At 61.4% G+C, this 14,215-nt stretch overlaps 2 protein-coding genes across 2 annotated transcripts; one reads left to right on the top strand and one right to left on the bottom strand.

Annotated features, from left to right (window-relative positions):
• Positions 1 to 75: 75 nt before the first annotated feature.
• On the bottom strand, positions 76 to 1,649 carry PDRG1 (p53 and DNA damage regulated 1). The gene is made up of 5 exons (XM_079321347.1): positions 1,452 to 1,649; positions 1,279 to 1,354; positions 1,089 to 1,163; positions 727 to 807; positions 76 to 436 (listed from the first exon to the last, which is right to left on the bottom strand). The coding sequence occupies exons 1-5, from the start codon at positions 1,533 to 1,535 to the stop codon at positions 354 to 356; spliced, it is 399 nt and encodes a 132-aa protein (XP_079177473.1). The 5' UTR covers positions 1,536 to 1,649; the 3' UTR covers positions 76 to 353.
• A 4,125-nt stretch (positions 1,650 to 5,774) lies between these two features.
• On the top strand, positions 5,775 to 13,062 carry XKR7 (XK related 7). The gene is made up of 3 exons (XM_079321682.1): positions 5,775 to 6,238; positions 11,467 to 11,666; positions 11,748 to 13,062. The coding sequence occupies exons 1-3, from the start codon at positions 5,814 to 5,816 to the stop codon at positions 12,698 to 12,700; spliced, it is 1,578 nt and encodes a 525-aa protein (XP_079177808.1). The 5' UTR covers positions 5,775 to 5,813; the 3' UTR covers positions 12,701 to 13,062.
• The last annotated feature ends 1,153 nt before the right edge of the window (positions 13,063 to 14,215 follow it).

The raw sequence follows: 14,215 nt of genomic DNA, 5'->3' as shown, positions 1-14,215 counted from the left end.
GGAGCAGCTCTGAACCCAAAGCCCAGAAGTGTTCACATAAACCCCCAACAAGGAACATACACATGGAGTCAGGAATGTCCCACTGCTCTGATTTTAATGATCCCACTTTCACCCCAGCCTTTCCAACCCCCAGCACTCTGTCCAGCACATCTCTGCCACCCGAGGTCCAGCACAGAGCAGGAAAGGGTTTGTGATCCAAAGAAACTGCAGAGCTGGAGCTGAGGAGCCAACCCAGGGCCCTCACCTGGGTGGGCTGTGGACACACCAATGTCCTGCAAATCCCAAAGACTGTGGCTATTGAAACAGGAGCCCACAGTGAGAGCCAAACACGCCGTGACAATGGCACGGCCACCTCAGCCCTCCAGGATGCGGTTGATGAGCTTCATCTCCTCAGCAGACATGGGATTCAGGTTAAACCCCTTCAGCTCAGGCTTACCTGAGAAAACACATTGAAAACATCAGGGTTTTATCACAAAAGAAGTGAAGTAGTTCATGGCAGACTCGAGAGGGGCTGTGGGGAGGGCAGGGAAGCTGAAGTGAGGCCACCCTAGCACAATGCCAGAGGGGATTTAGGGTGCTGGTGGGTGACAGCTCCACACAGAGACAGACAACACTGCTGGGGCAGGGTGGGAACTGCAAAACCAGTGGAAAAGAGGCTGCAGGAACACATGGAACTGAGGAACTTCTGGTGGCAGGCACTGAGCAGGTTCCAGTGGGAGCATTTACCCTGAGCTTCATAGAGCCGGTTGACCTTCACCCGCAGCTCTTTCCGGAGGTTGTTTATCTCCTCATCCAGTTCCTCCTGGTCTGGGATAAGAGGCAGGAGTGAGGAGGACTGCGGTGGGCTCTGGGATGAAGGCTCAATTTCCCATGGGACACAGCACAGGCACAGAGGGGTCCCACCCTGCCTCCACCATCCCCACACGCTCTTCCCAGGGCACAGCACGGGCCAGAATCGGCCTCTCGAGAGGTTTCGAGCACCTCAAAGCCCATCCCTGGACAGAACCCGTTAATTTGAGCCAACATCTGGGTGAATATGGAGTTCTTCAAACGCCTATAGCTACATGGAGCCCTAGGGGTGACCTCACCCTGTCGCAGCATCTCCCGGGTCTTCGCCTTCGGCAGCTCGATGAACATGTTCCCGAAGCAAACCATGGCCTTGTCTGGGGGAGAGAGGGAAGGGAAGGGAGGGGAGGGAAAAGAGAAAACACTGTCAGTGGAGCCGCTCCCCGACCCGCGGCCATGAGCGCACGGTGGGCGCAGCCAGCCCGGCCTCACCGTCGGGCTCCGGGTCCTTATGCAGCGCCCGCAGGGCCTCGCGGTTGCGGTTCCGCTTCACGTCCAGGTCCACGATCTGCAGGGGGATTGAGAGAGGCAGGAGCGGCCGGGGCTCGGGGCTGCCGGCGGCGGGGCAGAGCGGGGCGGGGAGACCCGCCGGCGCTGGGTCGTACCTGCTGCCGCGCCGCCAGCACGTCCTCGGCCAGCTCCTCCACCTCGGCCAGGTAGCGCAGCACGAAGGCCGGGTCCCGGGCCATGGCGGCGCCGAGCGGGGCCGGGCCGGGCCTCCACCGGGGCCGGTGCGGGTCCGCCGCCGCTCGGCTCCGGGCCGCAGCCGCGGCCGCGCGGGACGGTTCCGCGGCGGGAGCGGCCGGGGTCAGCGCGCCCTCTGGCGGCCGCCGCCGGCAGCGCTGCCCGGTTTGGGGAGCCCGGGTGGCGCGGCTCCGGTGCGGGCGGAGCGGCGGCGACAGACCGGGGCTGCCAACGGGGTGGTGAGAGGGGCCGTGAGTGGCCGAGGGCTGGGAGGGAGGTGCCCGCCGCCCCGGCGCCCGCGTGGGATTTCAGCCGTGGTGCGGACCAGCGGTCCCGGGGTTAGCTCCGAGCTGCCTCTGTGCCCACGGGACTCGTCGCCGCGAAAGGATGGAGGGATCAGTGTGGCCATGTGGCGCTGAGCCCCAGAGTGCGGGTCCCAAGTGGGCTGAGAGCCCTGCCTTGCCTGATTGATCCCTTTGTGTGTGAATTATTTATAACATTTCACTGCCCGACCCCTCGCCCCCAGCACCACCGTCTGTCTCCTCTTCCTCGCTGCTTCCCAGCACGGTGCCGCTGTTGGCAGCTGGGCCCTTGGAGCATCAGGTGGCCTCTCTGTCATCCCAGGACGCAATAAAGGGCACTCAAAGCGCGAGGCAATGAGCTCAGGTTTCCTTTCGTGCAGCTGGTGGCTCATTTGTAGCTCAGCATCCAGGACCTGCCATCCCCAGGGACTGGAGCCAATTGTGGTCCCGGCAGCTTGACTCACCCTCAGCCAGCCCCTGATGCCCCCGGTCTGTGTCAGGCAGGGGCTGATCCCAGAAATGGTCTGGCAGGGCACCATATCCATCTGCTGCCCTGAACGACCCCGTCTGCAGGAAAGGAAATATATTGCCCCTCAAAACACTTTTTATCCCTTTCTTTCTGCCCCACCCAGCCATGAGCAAGAGGAGCTGGAAAAATGGGGTGTGGAAGATGCAGGGAGAGCCAGCACAGATGATGAGGACTGGCAGATCCTCACTTTGTGCACTCTGCAACAGGAAAGGGGCCCCAGGAGCCCGCACAGGGTTGGTGGGTAACAGGGGACACGAGTTCTCATGTCCCATGTCCCTGCTCTGGACAGAGCCCTGAAACAGCATCTCAAGTTTCTGAATGCTCCAAATGTCCCCAGCTGTCCATCTATGCACCCTGGCTGTGCCCCTCAGCTGCTGCTTACCTGGTGGTGGTGGAGGGACTTCTGATCAATGTTTTGGAGGGAGGGAGCCACAATAACCTGCCTGAAGCAGCAAACAGGAGCTGGGGAGAGGTGGAGCCCCAGCATTTGGGGCCCCTGACATATGCACTTCATGAAACTCGTTCGACAAGGAGCTCCCCAAAGGTGGTGACCCCAGACCCTCTGCTCTGCCAGAGATGGGGACCACAGGGGACAGGGAGGGAGGGAGCGAGGCAGTGGCTGACCGGTGCTCACCACACTTCTGTGAGCAAATAATCCCTTAAAGGGAGATTACCCAGATTGGAAGATTACTGGCCCTAATCCCATAAGGTCATTTGTTTCAGTTAACTGAGATCTCTGTAGCAGCATCGAATGAAGTGCAGCAGCTTCAGGGGAGCAGTGAGTGCTGGGGCACACACAGGCACTCCAGGCTGGGAATGATCCACACTCGGGTTAGATTTCTTCATGACATCAACCAGAAAATGTACTGGGATTGGGGCTGGATGCCAGTGCTGGGAAATGCTCATTTGTTGGTGGGAGCAGCTGGCTGAAGATCTGAAAAAGCAGGAAGAAGGGAGGGCTTTCAGAGTCTGGGCAGGAGGAATGGGGATGGGGATGGGGATGAGGATGGGGATGGGGATGGGGATGGGGATGGGGATGGGGATGGGGATGGGGATGGGGAGGGGATGGGAGCAGGCTGACTGTGTCCTGGCAGCAGTGACTCTGGGGTTGCCAATGACAGTGCAATGAAGGCAGGGTTTTGCCAGGAATGTTGGGCTGCATGCAAGGGCGGGGGCTGCTCTCCCTGGGAAGGTGGGGCCCAGCCCAGCACAGGCATGGGGAGAGCTGCAGCTGAGGCATCACAATGCCATGGGCATCTGGAAAACATTCTCAGGGCGGTGAAAAGTGGCTGGTGCTGCACTCTGCGGCCTCTCCCCAGCCAAGCTCTGAGCCAGCCACAAATCATCATGGATTTCTCCTCCTGGAGCCAGCGCCAGGGGCAGACATTCTGCTTGGAAGCTGGACTCAGACTGGAACCAGAGGTCCATTTGGACCAGTTCCCCTGGGAACTGGGCAGTCAGAGGGAGCGGCCACCCGCCCGCTGCCGGGAGCTGCTTTGCTTTGCTGTGTGTTTTGTGGAAAGAGCAGGTTTGGTTTCATCATATTCCTTTTTCTTCCTTGCAGCCCTTTTCTGTATGCAGCCAGAAACCCTCCCTGCCTGCTGGCAGCTGCACAGGAAGCTTCAGGGATGTTTATAAGGTTTTTTCTCTCTTCTCCTTTCATGTGGCTGCTGGGGCCTGTTGTTAAGATAAATCAGACTTCAAACCACGATCTCCATGTTCTCAGGCTGTGGATCTTTAACTGCTGCTTCAGAGGGGGTGTTTCAGGGTCAGGGGAGAAAGGTGGGTCTGTCTCTCCCTCATTTCCAAGTCCCCTCTCCCTGGCACTGTGCCACCATCATAGCAATGTAGTCCCTGCTCCATCACCCAGCCAAGACAGAGAGTCCCCAGGGAGGGACTGGAGTGGCCAGGTGTTGATATGGGCTCTAGTCAGCAGACCCCATTCTTGGAAGGGGCCCTGCCCTGCCTGGTTGTTGATGAAAGGCTGCTTTCTTCAGGCTTTGGGATGCTGGGAGCATCCCCTCCCCCAGGCAGGCGTTTGTGGAGGGGATGTGTCAGGAGCATCTCAAGGTGAGGTGTTTCATTATCAATGCTAATACATGCAGCACGAGGAGAGCTTTGCCGTGGACTCAGCCACTCCCTTGTGCTGAGTAACATCTTCAACCCCTGGACTGAGTCCCAGCAATCCAGGTTTACCCCACCTCCTATTTGTGCTGATCCCTCTGGCCACCCTGCAAGGCAGAATTTGGAAGTTAGCCATGTTTCCCAGGATCAAACACGCTCCCCTCTCTGTGTGCTGTCCACGGGCCAGGCTCCAGCCAGGTTCCTCTGCAGACAGATGCGCCTGGCTGAGCCTCAGGGGCCGAGGGGCCGGGGCTGGGGCTGCCTCCAGGAGGCAGCTGCCTGTGTGCTGTCACCCTCCCTGGAGAGCCACCACAAAGGAGAGAAAGCCCTTTCCCTCGCAACCCTTTCCCTACCAGCAGCACCAGGGATGCCAGCACAGCGCTGCTCCTCGTGTGAGCACATGTCCCGTGGGTACAGGGGACAGTAGCAGGGCTCTGGTGCACCCAGACTCCAGCAGCCTTGGTACTGCACTTTCAGGGACACTCCCAAGGCTGCGGAATAACATATGACTCTTTTAGGATTTTCATTTCAGGAACAATAAAAGCCTGCTACCAAACCCCATCTTTGGGGGGATGCACCTTCTTTGAGTAGCCTAGTCTAGTGGAAGATGTCTCTGCCTGTGGCAAGGGGGTTGGCACAAATTGATCTTTGAGCTCCCTTCTAACCCAAACCATCCTGTGATGATTTTATCACTCTCCCTCCAAAGCAAGGCTCAGTTCCCGCCAGCCAGTCCCTGCTGGGACCCTCTCTGGCTGATTCGGGCAGGATTTTGGTGCTCCGTGGTCCCGTCATAGCCCAAGGAGTGAAGAGGCACCCACACCTCCACCCACCCGGACCTCATCCCAAGCCTGGACCCACGGGCAGGGTCTTTCCCGGGCTGAGCCTCGGTGCTACCCAGGAGCTTCCCGGGAAGCTGGGCTGGAAGGAGCGGTCGGACAGCACGGACAGCGCGGTTCCGCCGGGCGGGGCGGGGCGGGGCGGGCGGGGCGCACCGTGCGGTGTCCGGCGGGTCCGGGCGCTCCGTGCCGGCGGGGACCGGGGGGTGGGGGCCGGCCGGGGGAGGGGCCGGTTGCCCTTCCCAGCGCGGGGCGGCGCCCGGCGGCACCGAGCGCTCCTCCGGGACCCCGCGGCGCCGGCGGGGGGGCGGCTGCCCCTTCCGGCGGGGGAGCGGCGGGACCCGCCGGGGGCTCCCGGCGCCGGGCGGGGGGGGAGCGCCGGTGCCGGCGGGCGCGGGGCGAGGCCGGCGGGGGGCGGGCGCTGCCGGGGCGGGCTCCATCCCTCCGGAAGTCTCTCCCGCTCCCTCCTTTCTCCTCCTTTCCCCCGACAACATGGCCGCGAAGTCGGACGGCGGCGGCGGCGGCCCGGCCGTGCTGCTGGAGAGCCCCGAGGGCGGCGGCGGGCGGCGGGAGGCGGGCGCGGAGCCGCCGGCGCGGCGGTACCGGCTGCGGGACGGCTGCTGGGTGTTCTGCGCGCTCCTCGTCTGCTTCGCGGACGGTGCCTCGGACCTGTGGCTGGCGGCCCATTACTACGTGCGGGGGCAGCGGTGGTGGTTCGGGCTGACGCTGCTGTTCGTGCTGCTGCCCTCGCTCGTGGTGCAGATGCTCAGCCTCAGGTGGTTCGTCTACGACTTCGCCGCCAGCACCAAGGACAGCGGCGGCGGCACCAAGGACAGCGGCCCCCGCGGCTGCTGCCGCCTCTGCGTCTGGCTGCTGCAGGGCCTGATCCACCTGCTGCAGCTGGGGCAGGTCTGGAGGTACGGGGGTACCTGGGGCGTGGGGGTGCCTAGGGGATGGGGGTACAGCGGGGATGGGGCGGCTGCAGGGCCTGATTCACCTGCTGCAGCTGGGGCAGGTCTGGCTGTATGGGGAGTTATGGGAGCACGGGGGCAGGGGGGTATGGGGGTGATAGCAGTGCTGGGGGCATGGGGATGCTTCGGGCTTGACACACCTGCTGCAGCTGGGGCAGGTCTGGAGGTACGAGGGTACCTGGGGCTGAGGGTACAGGGGCTGGGATGGGGCTGCTGCAGGGCCTGATCCACCTGCTGCAGCTGGGGCAGGTCTGGAGGTACAGGGGAAGGGAAGACACGGGGGTCATGGAGCCAGGCGGGGCCTGGAGGGAGCGGCACAGTGCAGCAGGGACATGGGTGGGGATAACAGCATGGAGACTTCGGGAAGGACTGGCAGGGTATGGGGGAAGTGGGTGGGGATGGAGAGGTGAAGCAGGGGCCCAGGCAGCTGGGGGAGGCACAAAGATCAACCTCTCTGCAGCCCCAGAAAGACAGGTGGTGATGAAGAGCCCCCAACCGTGGGCACAGGGGGGTGTGGGTAGGAGCTGTGGGTGTGGGTGAGGAGCTGCAGCCCAGCTCGGTGCCACAGCCCCGCCATCCCTGCTGCCAGGTTGTGCTAGGCCTGTTGTGGACCTGCCTGGCCATGGCAGTGTGGTCCTGGGGTTGTGAAGTGATTATGCTGGGCCCTGAACACCTCAAGGCTCCTGTCCTGATCTCACTGTATTTGTAAGGTGTTGGGCAAGGAGGTGCTGGTGGTTCCCAGCCTGTTCAGACTCTGCTGCTGCCCCATCCTAGTCTTAGGGACAAGCTGGTGATGTGGACAGGGCAAGCAGCAGACAGACAGGCTGGGGCAGCTCAAGACCCTTCATCTGCCTCTCTGCCGACCCCCCCAGATGCACAAGGTGATGTTTTCTTGGCTTCTTCCTCTGTTGTGCTGTGGACCCAGTCCCAGCTCCAATGCCATGAGCTGGTGAAGAGCTGAGTTCTGGCACCGAGGGGCTCTGGAGGAGCTGGTGCCGGGAGGGCAGACAAAGGCAAATTCCTGGAACAATGAGTGGAGCCGGCAGCACTCCCGGCTCGGGTTTCCATCCTGTTTCCCCTCCTGAGTGCTGTAGTAGATGCTCTTTGCTTGTTCCCTGTTGGTGTCTGCATGTTCATTCCTCTGCTGCTCCTTCTGGGATGCTCTGGGGTGTTTAACTTTGTTTGACAGTGTGGTGTGTGCCATCCTCAGCTCACCTGTCCTCCCCTGACAATGGGGCCACCCTCAGGGTACTCTGGCTGCAGGGTGGGTTCAAAACCTGCTTCAGTGTGCGAGGGGAGCTGGTGAGGGAGAGGACAGGCGATCTCTGGCCCTGCATGCAGTTGGCCTGAGCCTGACACACCAGATCCCAGCCCAAGCTGGAGCTGAGCAGCAGCCAGGGGCTTTGCTCCTGGGGGTGTCAGTCCTGCTCTTGGATCGGCTGTGCCATGGAGACTCCTAAGCCAATTAAAGCGGTAACTCTCAGCACTCACCCTCCAGGACATGTAGGTCTCAAGCAGCAGCTGAGGCTCTTTCTAATCTCTGGATTTGGGATTAGTTCGGGTGACCAGTTAAATGCAGTTTGTTAAACCCATTAGTGGGGTTGGATCCGGTGCAGGAGGATATGGCAGCTAGAGAAGTGTTGGATAAATGCTGCAGGTGAAAGAAAGGATTTTCCCTGGTCAGAGCACTGTGTCCCTTACCAGACTTCTCCCCCTTCCTGATTTACCTGCCTTCTCCCTCACCTCTGCAGACCTCACCTCTACCAACCTCACTGCAAAGCCCCAAGCCCACCCTATCATAAAGACCCCAAAAAACAAAACTGCTTCCCACCTGCAAAAGCAGCTCTGAGCACTGGCTCTGTGGCTACCCCTAAGTGAAGCTGTTGAATTTAGCTGTCATTGGTATGTTCATGCTGCACATGCACGAACTCCACCCCGGGCGGTCTCCGGAGATGCCGCCGGTGACACGAACATGTGCCCGTGTAAGCAGCAGCAGCATGGGCCTGTCCCCAGCTGGTCCCACACCACCACCGTGCTCATGGGCCATGCTTGGATGGTTTTACAGCTCAGGAATTGTTATCCGCTCACCAAGTCCACAGCTTCTTCAGCAAAGCATCTCTGCAGGGCAGGAATGCTGCTCACGCCAGTGTGCCTGCTGCCTGGAAGCATGTCAGGGTCCCCTGCCACCTCTGTGGGCTGGCAGCTGGCCAGGGTGTGCTGCAGGTCCCATAGGGCTTGGGACAACCCCATCTGTGCCTGTATCTGAGTTAGCCATGGGTCATACATGGTTTGGCTGCCTTGGGATCACTGGGGCCAGACCTGCGGTTCCCTCTCTGCCTGAAAGCCCCATCAGCCTGTGAACCCCCCTCCTCTGCTGGCTTGGGGGTCCCAGCACTGCCACCCCTCAGTCCTGGTGCCAGTCTGGTATCAGTCCAGGAGGGCAAGGACATCCTGGGCAGGTTCATAAGGAGAGGCAGAGCTGGGACATGCAGGTTTCTCCACCACTCTGCTCCCTAGAGCTTGGCTCTGTCTGTGGGGACAGGAGCCCTCCCAGCCCTGGGAGCACCCAGCTTTGGGATGTCAGTTTGTCCTGCTGCAGGACCCACTGCTGGCAGTCTCCACCTGGCCCTGGGGCAAAGGACAAGGGGTTTTTAGGGTCAGACAAAGCCTTTCCCTGAGCACAGGTACCTTTAGGTATTTCCATCTGCCCCAAGTAGCCAGGGCATCTTGGGGTGTGGAGCTGGTGGCACATAGTGAGTGAGGTGGCATGGGCACATGTGCAGCTCTCCCTGATGACCTGACTCGGTAGGATGTGTAAGGGATTAAAAGAGCTGTAACAGAGAAGCAATTTTCTCCTTGTTTAAATATGGGATTAAGGGATGAGATCCCAAATTATCTTCTAGGAAAATCACACTTCCTATTGCTCACTCTGGGACCAGAGGTTCCCTCGTCCTTTTCCATCTGAGAATGATGATTAGAGGATTTGTTTGTAACCAGTGTTGCACTTTTCTCCTCTTTCATTTTTCCCAGCACCTGAAAACTGGGCTCAGTAGTTGGAAGTTGGGGGCAAACAGTGGCCCTGGTGACAAATCCTGCTGTAGTGGGGCTCTGACAAAACCAGTGCCCACCCCAGCCACCACCTTCCTGCTGCAGGGTTTTTTTTTGCAATACAAAGGAGTGAGCAATTAGCCCTGAGAGCTCTCACTGTCGGTTTCTGCCTCATCATCAGTTTTTTTGAAAATTAAATGATTTTTTTTCAAGTGATTGATTCTGTGTTTCCCGTGCAGCTGCCGCGGCGCTGGGCTGGGGAGCGCCCGCCGTGCTGGCAGCGCCGGGATCGCTCACTGGGCTGAAACACCACGGTGTGATCAAATGCAGAGCAAATAAGAGCCAACATTTCATTCTGCTGAGTTGATGGGAGATGAAATCTCGTTTTAATGAGACCAATGGAGTTGGTGGACAGAGGGATAATTGTGCCTTTGCTGAAAGCTGGGGAGGCCACAGGTCACTTGTTGTACAGTGCAGGACCCGGAGCTGGGGCTCTGTGGTGTGTGTGGGGGCTGCTCTGTGCCATGGACAGTGGGATCACTGGTGAGCCTAATTACCAAGTCTAATTACATGGACAGGATGAAGTCACCAGCTCCCAAGCCTGGTTCATGCCTGGGCACCCTGGGACAGCAGTGACGCTCTACAACATCCAGGGCTCTACATTGCTTCCCTTGTTTCCCCCTGTGCTGTGCCTTCCACCTCTGGACTGCCCACTTTTGCTCCCCACCAGAGGCAAGGGTCCTTTGTGCCCCTTCTGAGGGGTGGTGGTGCCACAATGGCAGCACTGGCCTGGCTGCCGTGAGCAGGTGGCACTGGGATGCAGATCTATGCCAGGAGCCAGGAGCAGGTGGCCACAGTCTCTCCACACCCCGAGCAGTGAGGGACAGGCTGCAGCAAAGGCTAAAATTAGGTGCTGCCCCGGAGGTGGAGGTTCAAACGTCACTTTGACACCAGCACAGAGAAGCCGGTGAGGGCTGGGAGTGGGGCTGGAAGGGCAGAGCAGATGGCAGCAGGGTGTCCTGAGGGCTCGGTGGCCCCAGCTGATGGCCCTCACTGTGCTCTCCAGGCCGTGCAGCCCCGGGGGTGGGAGCACTCTGCTGGCCCTGCAGCGGGAGCAGGGCTGGCTCCTGCCTCCTCCTGCTGACGGATGAGCTGAAAGTGCTGTGATCAGGCTTTCTCTCATGCTCTGGGCTGATGGAGTTGTCTGGCAGCACATTCTGGAGCTGATGGAGAAACCGTTGCTCTGCCAGAGGATTTTATTCACTGGGAAGAATCTGTGGCCTGACGTCTTCCTGCTGCACCTGTTTTCCTCCTCATCCGCTCCCTTCTCCTCCTCGCCAGCAGAGCCCTGGCCGTGGTGCAGGCAGGGCTGCCTGGGGAAGCCCTGCCTGGCCAGCCCTGTGTCCCCTCCTGCCATGCCAGATCTGGCCCTGTGCCGTGGGGAGGGTCCCTGGTGGCAGTGACTCAGCCAGGCGTGCGTCGGTGCCACGCACAGATCCACTGACCCCCGGCCGACCACCAGATGGCCGGGGCCAGCGTGTGGCTGCACCCACAGCCCTGCCAAGAGCCCAGGCAACACTGGCATGAGCGCCGGGAACTTCCTGCGGGCAGCACGGCACAACCAGCTGGTTCCTCCATCCCGGCCAGGGCAGGAGGAAGCAGGGTGGGTTCTGTGCCAGCTGGGACCAAAATATCCCTTTTGAGAAGCAGCTGAATTGGTGCTGGGTTGGGGCAGCCTGAATCCATGGGTGGCTGGAAAGTGGAGCTGCGGATGGGATCCCCAGCTGGGGGAAGCCACACCTGAATGGGTGGTTAAGGGTTAGGGTGATGGGTGGGTACATACTGTATGGCTGGGTGTGCAGTGGGGTGATGGCCCGGGGCTCTGGGGTGCTGAGCTGTCTTTGCACAAGCTGCCCCTTCACAAATTGGAGCCCTGGCCTAGGACAGGGATGCGTTCTTCATTGCTGCTACCCTGCAGTTCCTGGCACCCCTAACCTAGGAGCCTTTCCATGGTCCCAAATCAGCAGGAGCAGGTTGGCAGCGGTCACAGGGCATTCCTGGTGTGGGCAGAGTAGGGTGAGCTCACCTGGCAGCACGGGCTCACCTCACCCTTCCCCTACTCACAGGTACCTCCGCACGCTGTACCTGGGGCTGCAGAGCCGGTGGCAGGCCGAGCACCGCCGCCGCCACTTCTACTGGAGGATGATGTTTGAGAGCGCGGACATCAGCATGCTGCGGCTGCTCGAGGCTTTCCTCAAGAGCGCGCCCCAGCTCGTGCTGCAGCTCAGCATCATGGTGCAGCAGAACAGCATCGAGCCGCTGCAGGGTAAGGGACAGTGCTCGCAGGGGACAGGGCGGGGGAGGGAGGCCCCTGGCTTCTGCGGGCTCTCATGGCCGCTCCCCGCAGGACTCTCAGCCTCGGCCTCGCTGGTCTCGCTGGCCTGGATGATCGCCTCCTACCAGAAGGTGCTGCGGGACTCGCGGGAGGACAAGATGCCCATGTCCTACAAGGGCGCCGTGGTGCAGATCCTCTGGCACCTCTTCACCATCGCTGCTCGTGCCATCGCCTTCGCCCTCTTCGCCTCCGTGTTCCAGCTCTACTTCGGCATCTTCATCGTCACCCACTGGTGCATCATGACCTTCTGGATCATCCAGGGCGAGACGGATTTCTGCATGTCCAAGTGGGAGGAGATCATCTATAACATGGTGGTGGGCATCATCTACATCTTCTGCTGGTTCAACGTCAAGGAGGGACGGAGCCGCTACCGCATGTGCATCTACTACATCATCACGCTGTCCGAAAACGCCGCCCTCACCATCCTCTGGTTCCTGTACTACGACCGCAAGACCACCTCTGACTTCAACGCCTTAATCCTCGTCTGCGTGGTTAGCTCCAGCTTCGCCCTCGGCATCTTCTTCATGTTCATCTACTACTGCCTCTTGCACCCCAACGGCCCCATCTTCAGCCACCGCTCCGTGGGCTGCATCTTCCGGCAGGAGCCGCCCCCGGTGCCGGGGTCGCCCGTGGAAGCCGTCACCAGCCCCCCGCGCTCGCTGCCGCGGACTACAGGGGGGGAGCGGGACGGGGCGCCGGGGGAGCGGGACAGCTGCGTGCCCGTCTTCCAGGTGAGACCCTGCGCCCCGCCGGCGCCGGCCGCCCGCGCCCCGCGGACAGAGGGGCCCGTCATCCGCATTGACCTGCCCAGGAAGAAGTACCCGGCCTGGGATGCCCACTTCATCGACCGGCGCCTGCGGAAGACCATCCTGGCGCTGGAGTACGCGTCACCCACCACCCCCCGCCTGCAGTACCGCACCCCCGGCGCCCCGCAGGAGGTGCTGGAGTACGAGACCACCGTGTAGGCTGCGGGGAGTGAGGCTGCGGCGGGAGCCCCGGTGCCAGCCAGGCCACCTTGTGTCTCCGCAGCTGTTTGCCTTCCTTTAGGTTTGCCGGCGTTGCCGTGTCGCCGTGCCAAGCATCCCGTGGGCGGTGGCGGGGGAGGTCTCTTGGTGCTATCCCCTCCCCGCGCTGCCTTCCCGCAGCCCAGACCCGTCCCACCCGACGGCGGCCGCCCGCACGCCCTCCAGGGCTCGTCCTTGCCAAAATACCTCACCGGTGCCTGAGCCCAGGCCGTGGCTGCTGTGGCCCATGTCAGTGGTGCCGGATAGGGACCGGGGGCACCCTGGGATGGGGGCCGGCAGCTTCAAGGGGCACGGTGGGGCACGGTGGGGTACGGTGGGCAGCACACGGGAACGCAGGTGCCTGTGCCACGGCAGAGCCGTGGGGATGGATCATGGCTGCCCTGGGGTGTGCATGGGGCTCGTGACCCCCAGGGAGCTGGGGCAGGGGCAGCCGGGGGCCATCCAGTCCCCCCGTGTCTCCCACTTCCCTCACACTCTGCCACATCAACCCTAAGTGAGCCCCTTCATATCCATACTCAGTTCCCCGGCTCGGGGTTGAGCCATGTCCCCAACTCCATGGGGTCTCCAATATCCTGTGGGGCATAGACCCTGGCCTGGGGGGGCCCCTCGTGGGTGAGCATGAACCTTGCACCCCTGGTTCTGAGCTGGGTCCCCAGCTGTGGCCAGGATGGCTGCACCGCATTCTCCCCCTAATCCCCACCGGAACTGCTTCATCTCATTGAGTTTGTTTTCACCTGAATGGTGACATTTTGTGTGACATTTTCTACCTCCGCTGGGGCCGGGGGTGGCAGGGCCTGGCTGGCACCACTGAGGGGTATGTGCGGGGCCGCCGGCGTTCCCCGGATTGCCCAAAGTGGGATTCACCCCCAGCCGTTCTCCTCTCCTGGGCTGGCATCCCTTCCCACCCGGGAACATTTCCATCCACTCCATCAGCATCACCCCCTCCAGCTCCCCAGTATAAACCTGAGCTGGTACCCTGCCTCTTGTAACCTCATCCTGTGTCCCTCCCTGCCCCTCCCCTGCCTGTCCCCAGTTCCTGCCCCGCCTGCCCCTGTCTGCTCCTGCCTCCCCAGGGGAGCGGGGCTGCTTGGGCTCCGGGTTTGAATGTGTCTCTGGTCCTGCCCAGATCCGCCGGCGCCCCCCGAGGGGCTGTGCTGAATGTACCCTGTGCCCCCAGGCTGGGTCTGTCCCGGGGGGGTTGTGTGCATGTCTGTGTGTGTATGTGTGTGTGTGTGTGTGTGTGTGTGTGTGTGTGTGTGTGCAGGGGTTGGCAGGGGTATGCAGGGCAGGGGAGCTGCTGGACCCCCCAGCCTTGTGCTGCCCCAGCCCCTTGTCCCCCACACCCACGGCCCCTGTGCCTTCCCTGCATCCCTGTGCCCCCACCATGGCTCCACAGGGTTCTGGCCTCTGGCTGCCCGGAGCCACAGTGCCAAGCCCTGCCCGGGCTGGGGAGTG

This window comes from Erithacus rubecula (assembly GCF_903797595.1).
Source record: "Erithacus rubecula genome assembly, chromosome: 18".
Lineage (NCBI taxonomy): Eukaryota > Metazoa > Chordata > Aves > Passeriformes > Muscicapidae > Erithacus > Erithacus rubecula.
The sequence above is the reverse complement of the archived record's forward strand: the minus strand, read 5'-3'. Positions and strand labels throughout refer to the sequence as shown.

Bases quoted from the DNA above. Each gene is read 5' to 3' on its own strand.
- PDRG1 (XM_079321347.1), bottom strand. From the start codon at position 1,535: ATGGCCCGGGACCCGGCCTTCGTGCTGCGCTACCTGGCCGAGGTGGAG. The intron at 1,164-1,278 runs GTGAGGCCGGGC...TCTCTCCCCCAG, and splicing joins TAAGGACCCGGAGCCCGACG to ACAAGGCCATGGTTTGCTTC. The intron at 808-1,088 runs GTGAGGTCACCC...CTCTTATCCCAG, and splicing joins CCGGGAGATGCTGCGACAGG to ACCAGGAGGAACTGGATGAG.
- XKR7 (XM_079321682.1), top strand. From the start codon at position 5,814: ATGGCCGCGAAGTCGGACGGCGGCGGCGGCGGCCCGGCCGTGCTGCTG. The intron at 6,239-11,466 runs GTACGGGGGTAC...CCCTACTCACAG, and splicing joins CAGCTGGGGCAGGTCTGGAG to GTACCTCCGCACGCTGTACC. The intron at 11,667-11,747 runs GTAAGGGACAGT...CGCTCCCCGCAG, and splicing joins CAGCATCGAGCCGCTGCAGG to GACTCTCAGCCTCGGCCTCG.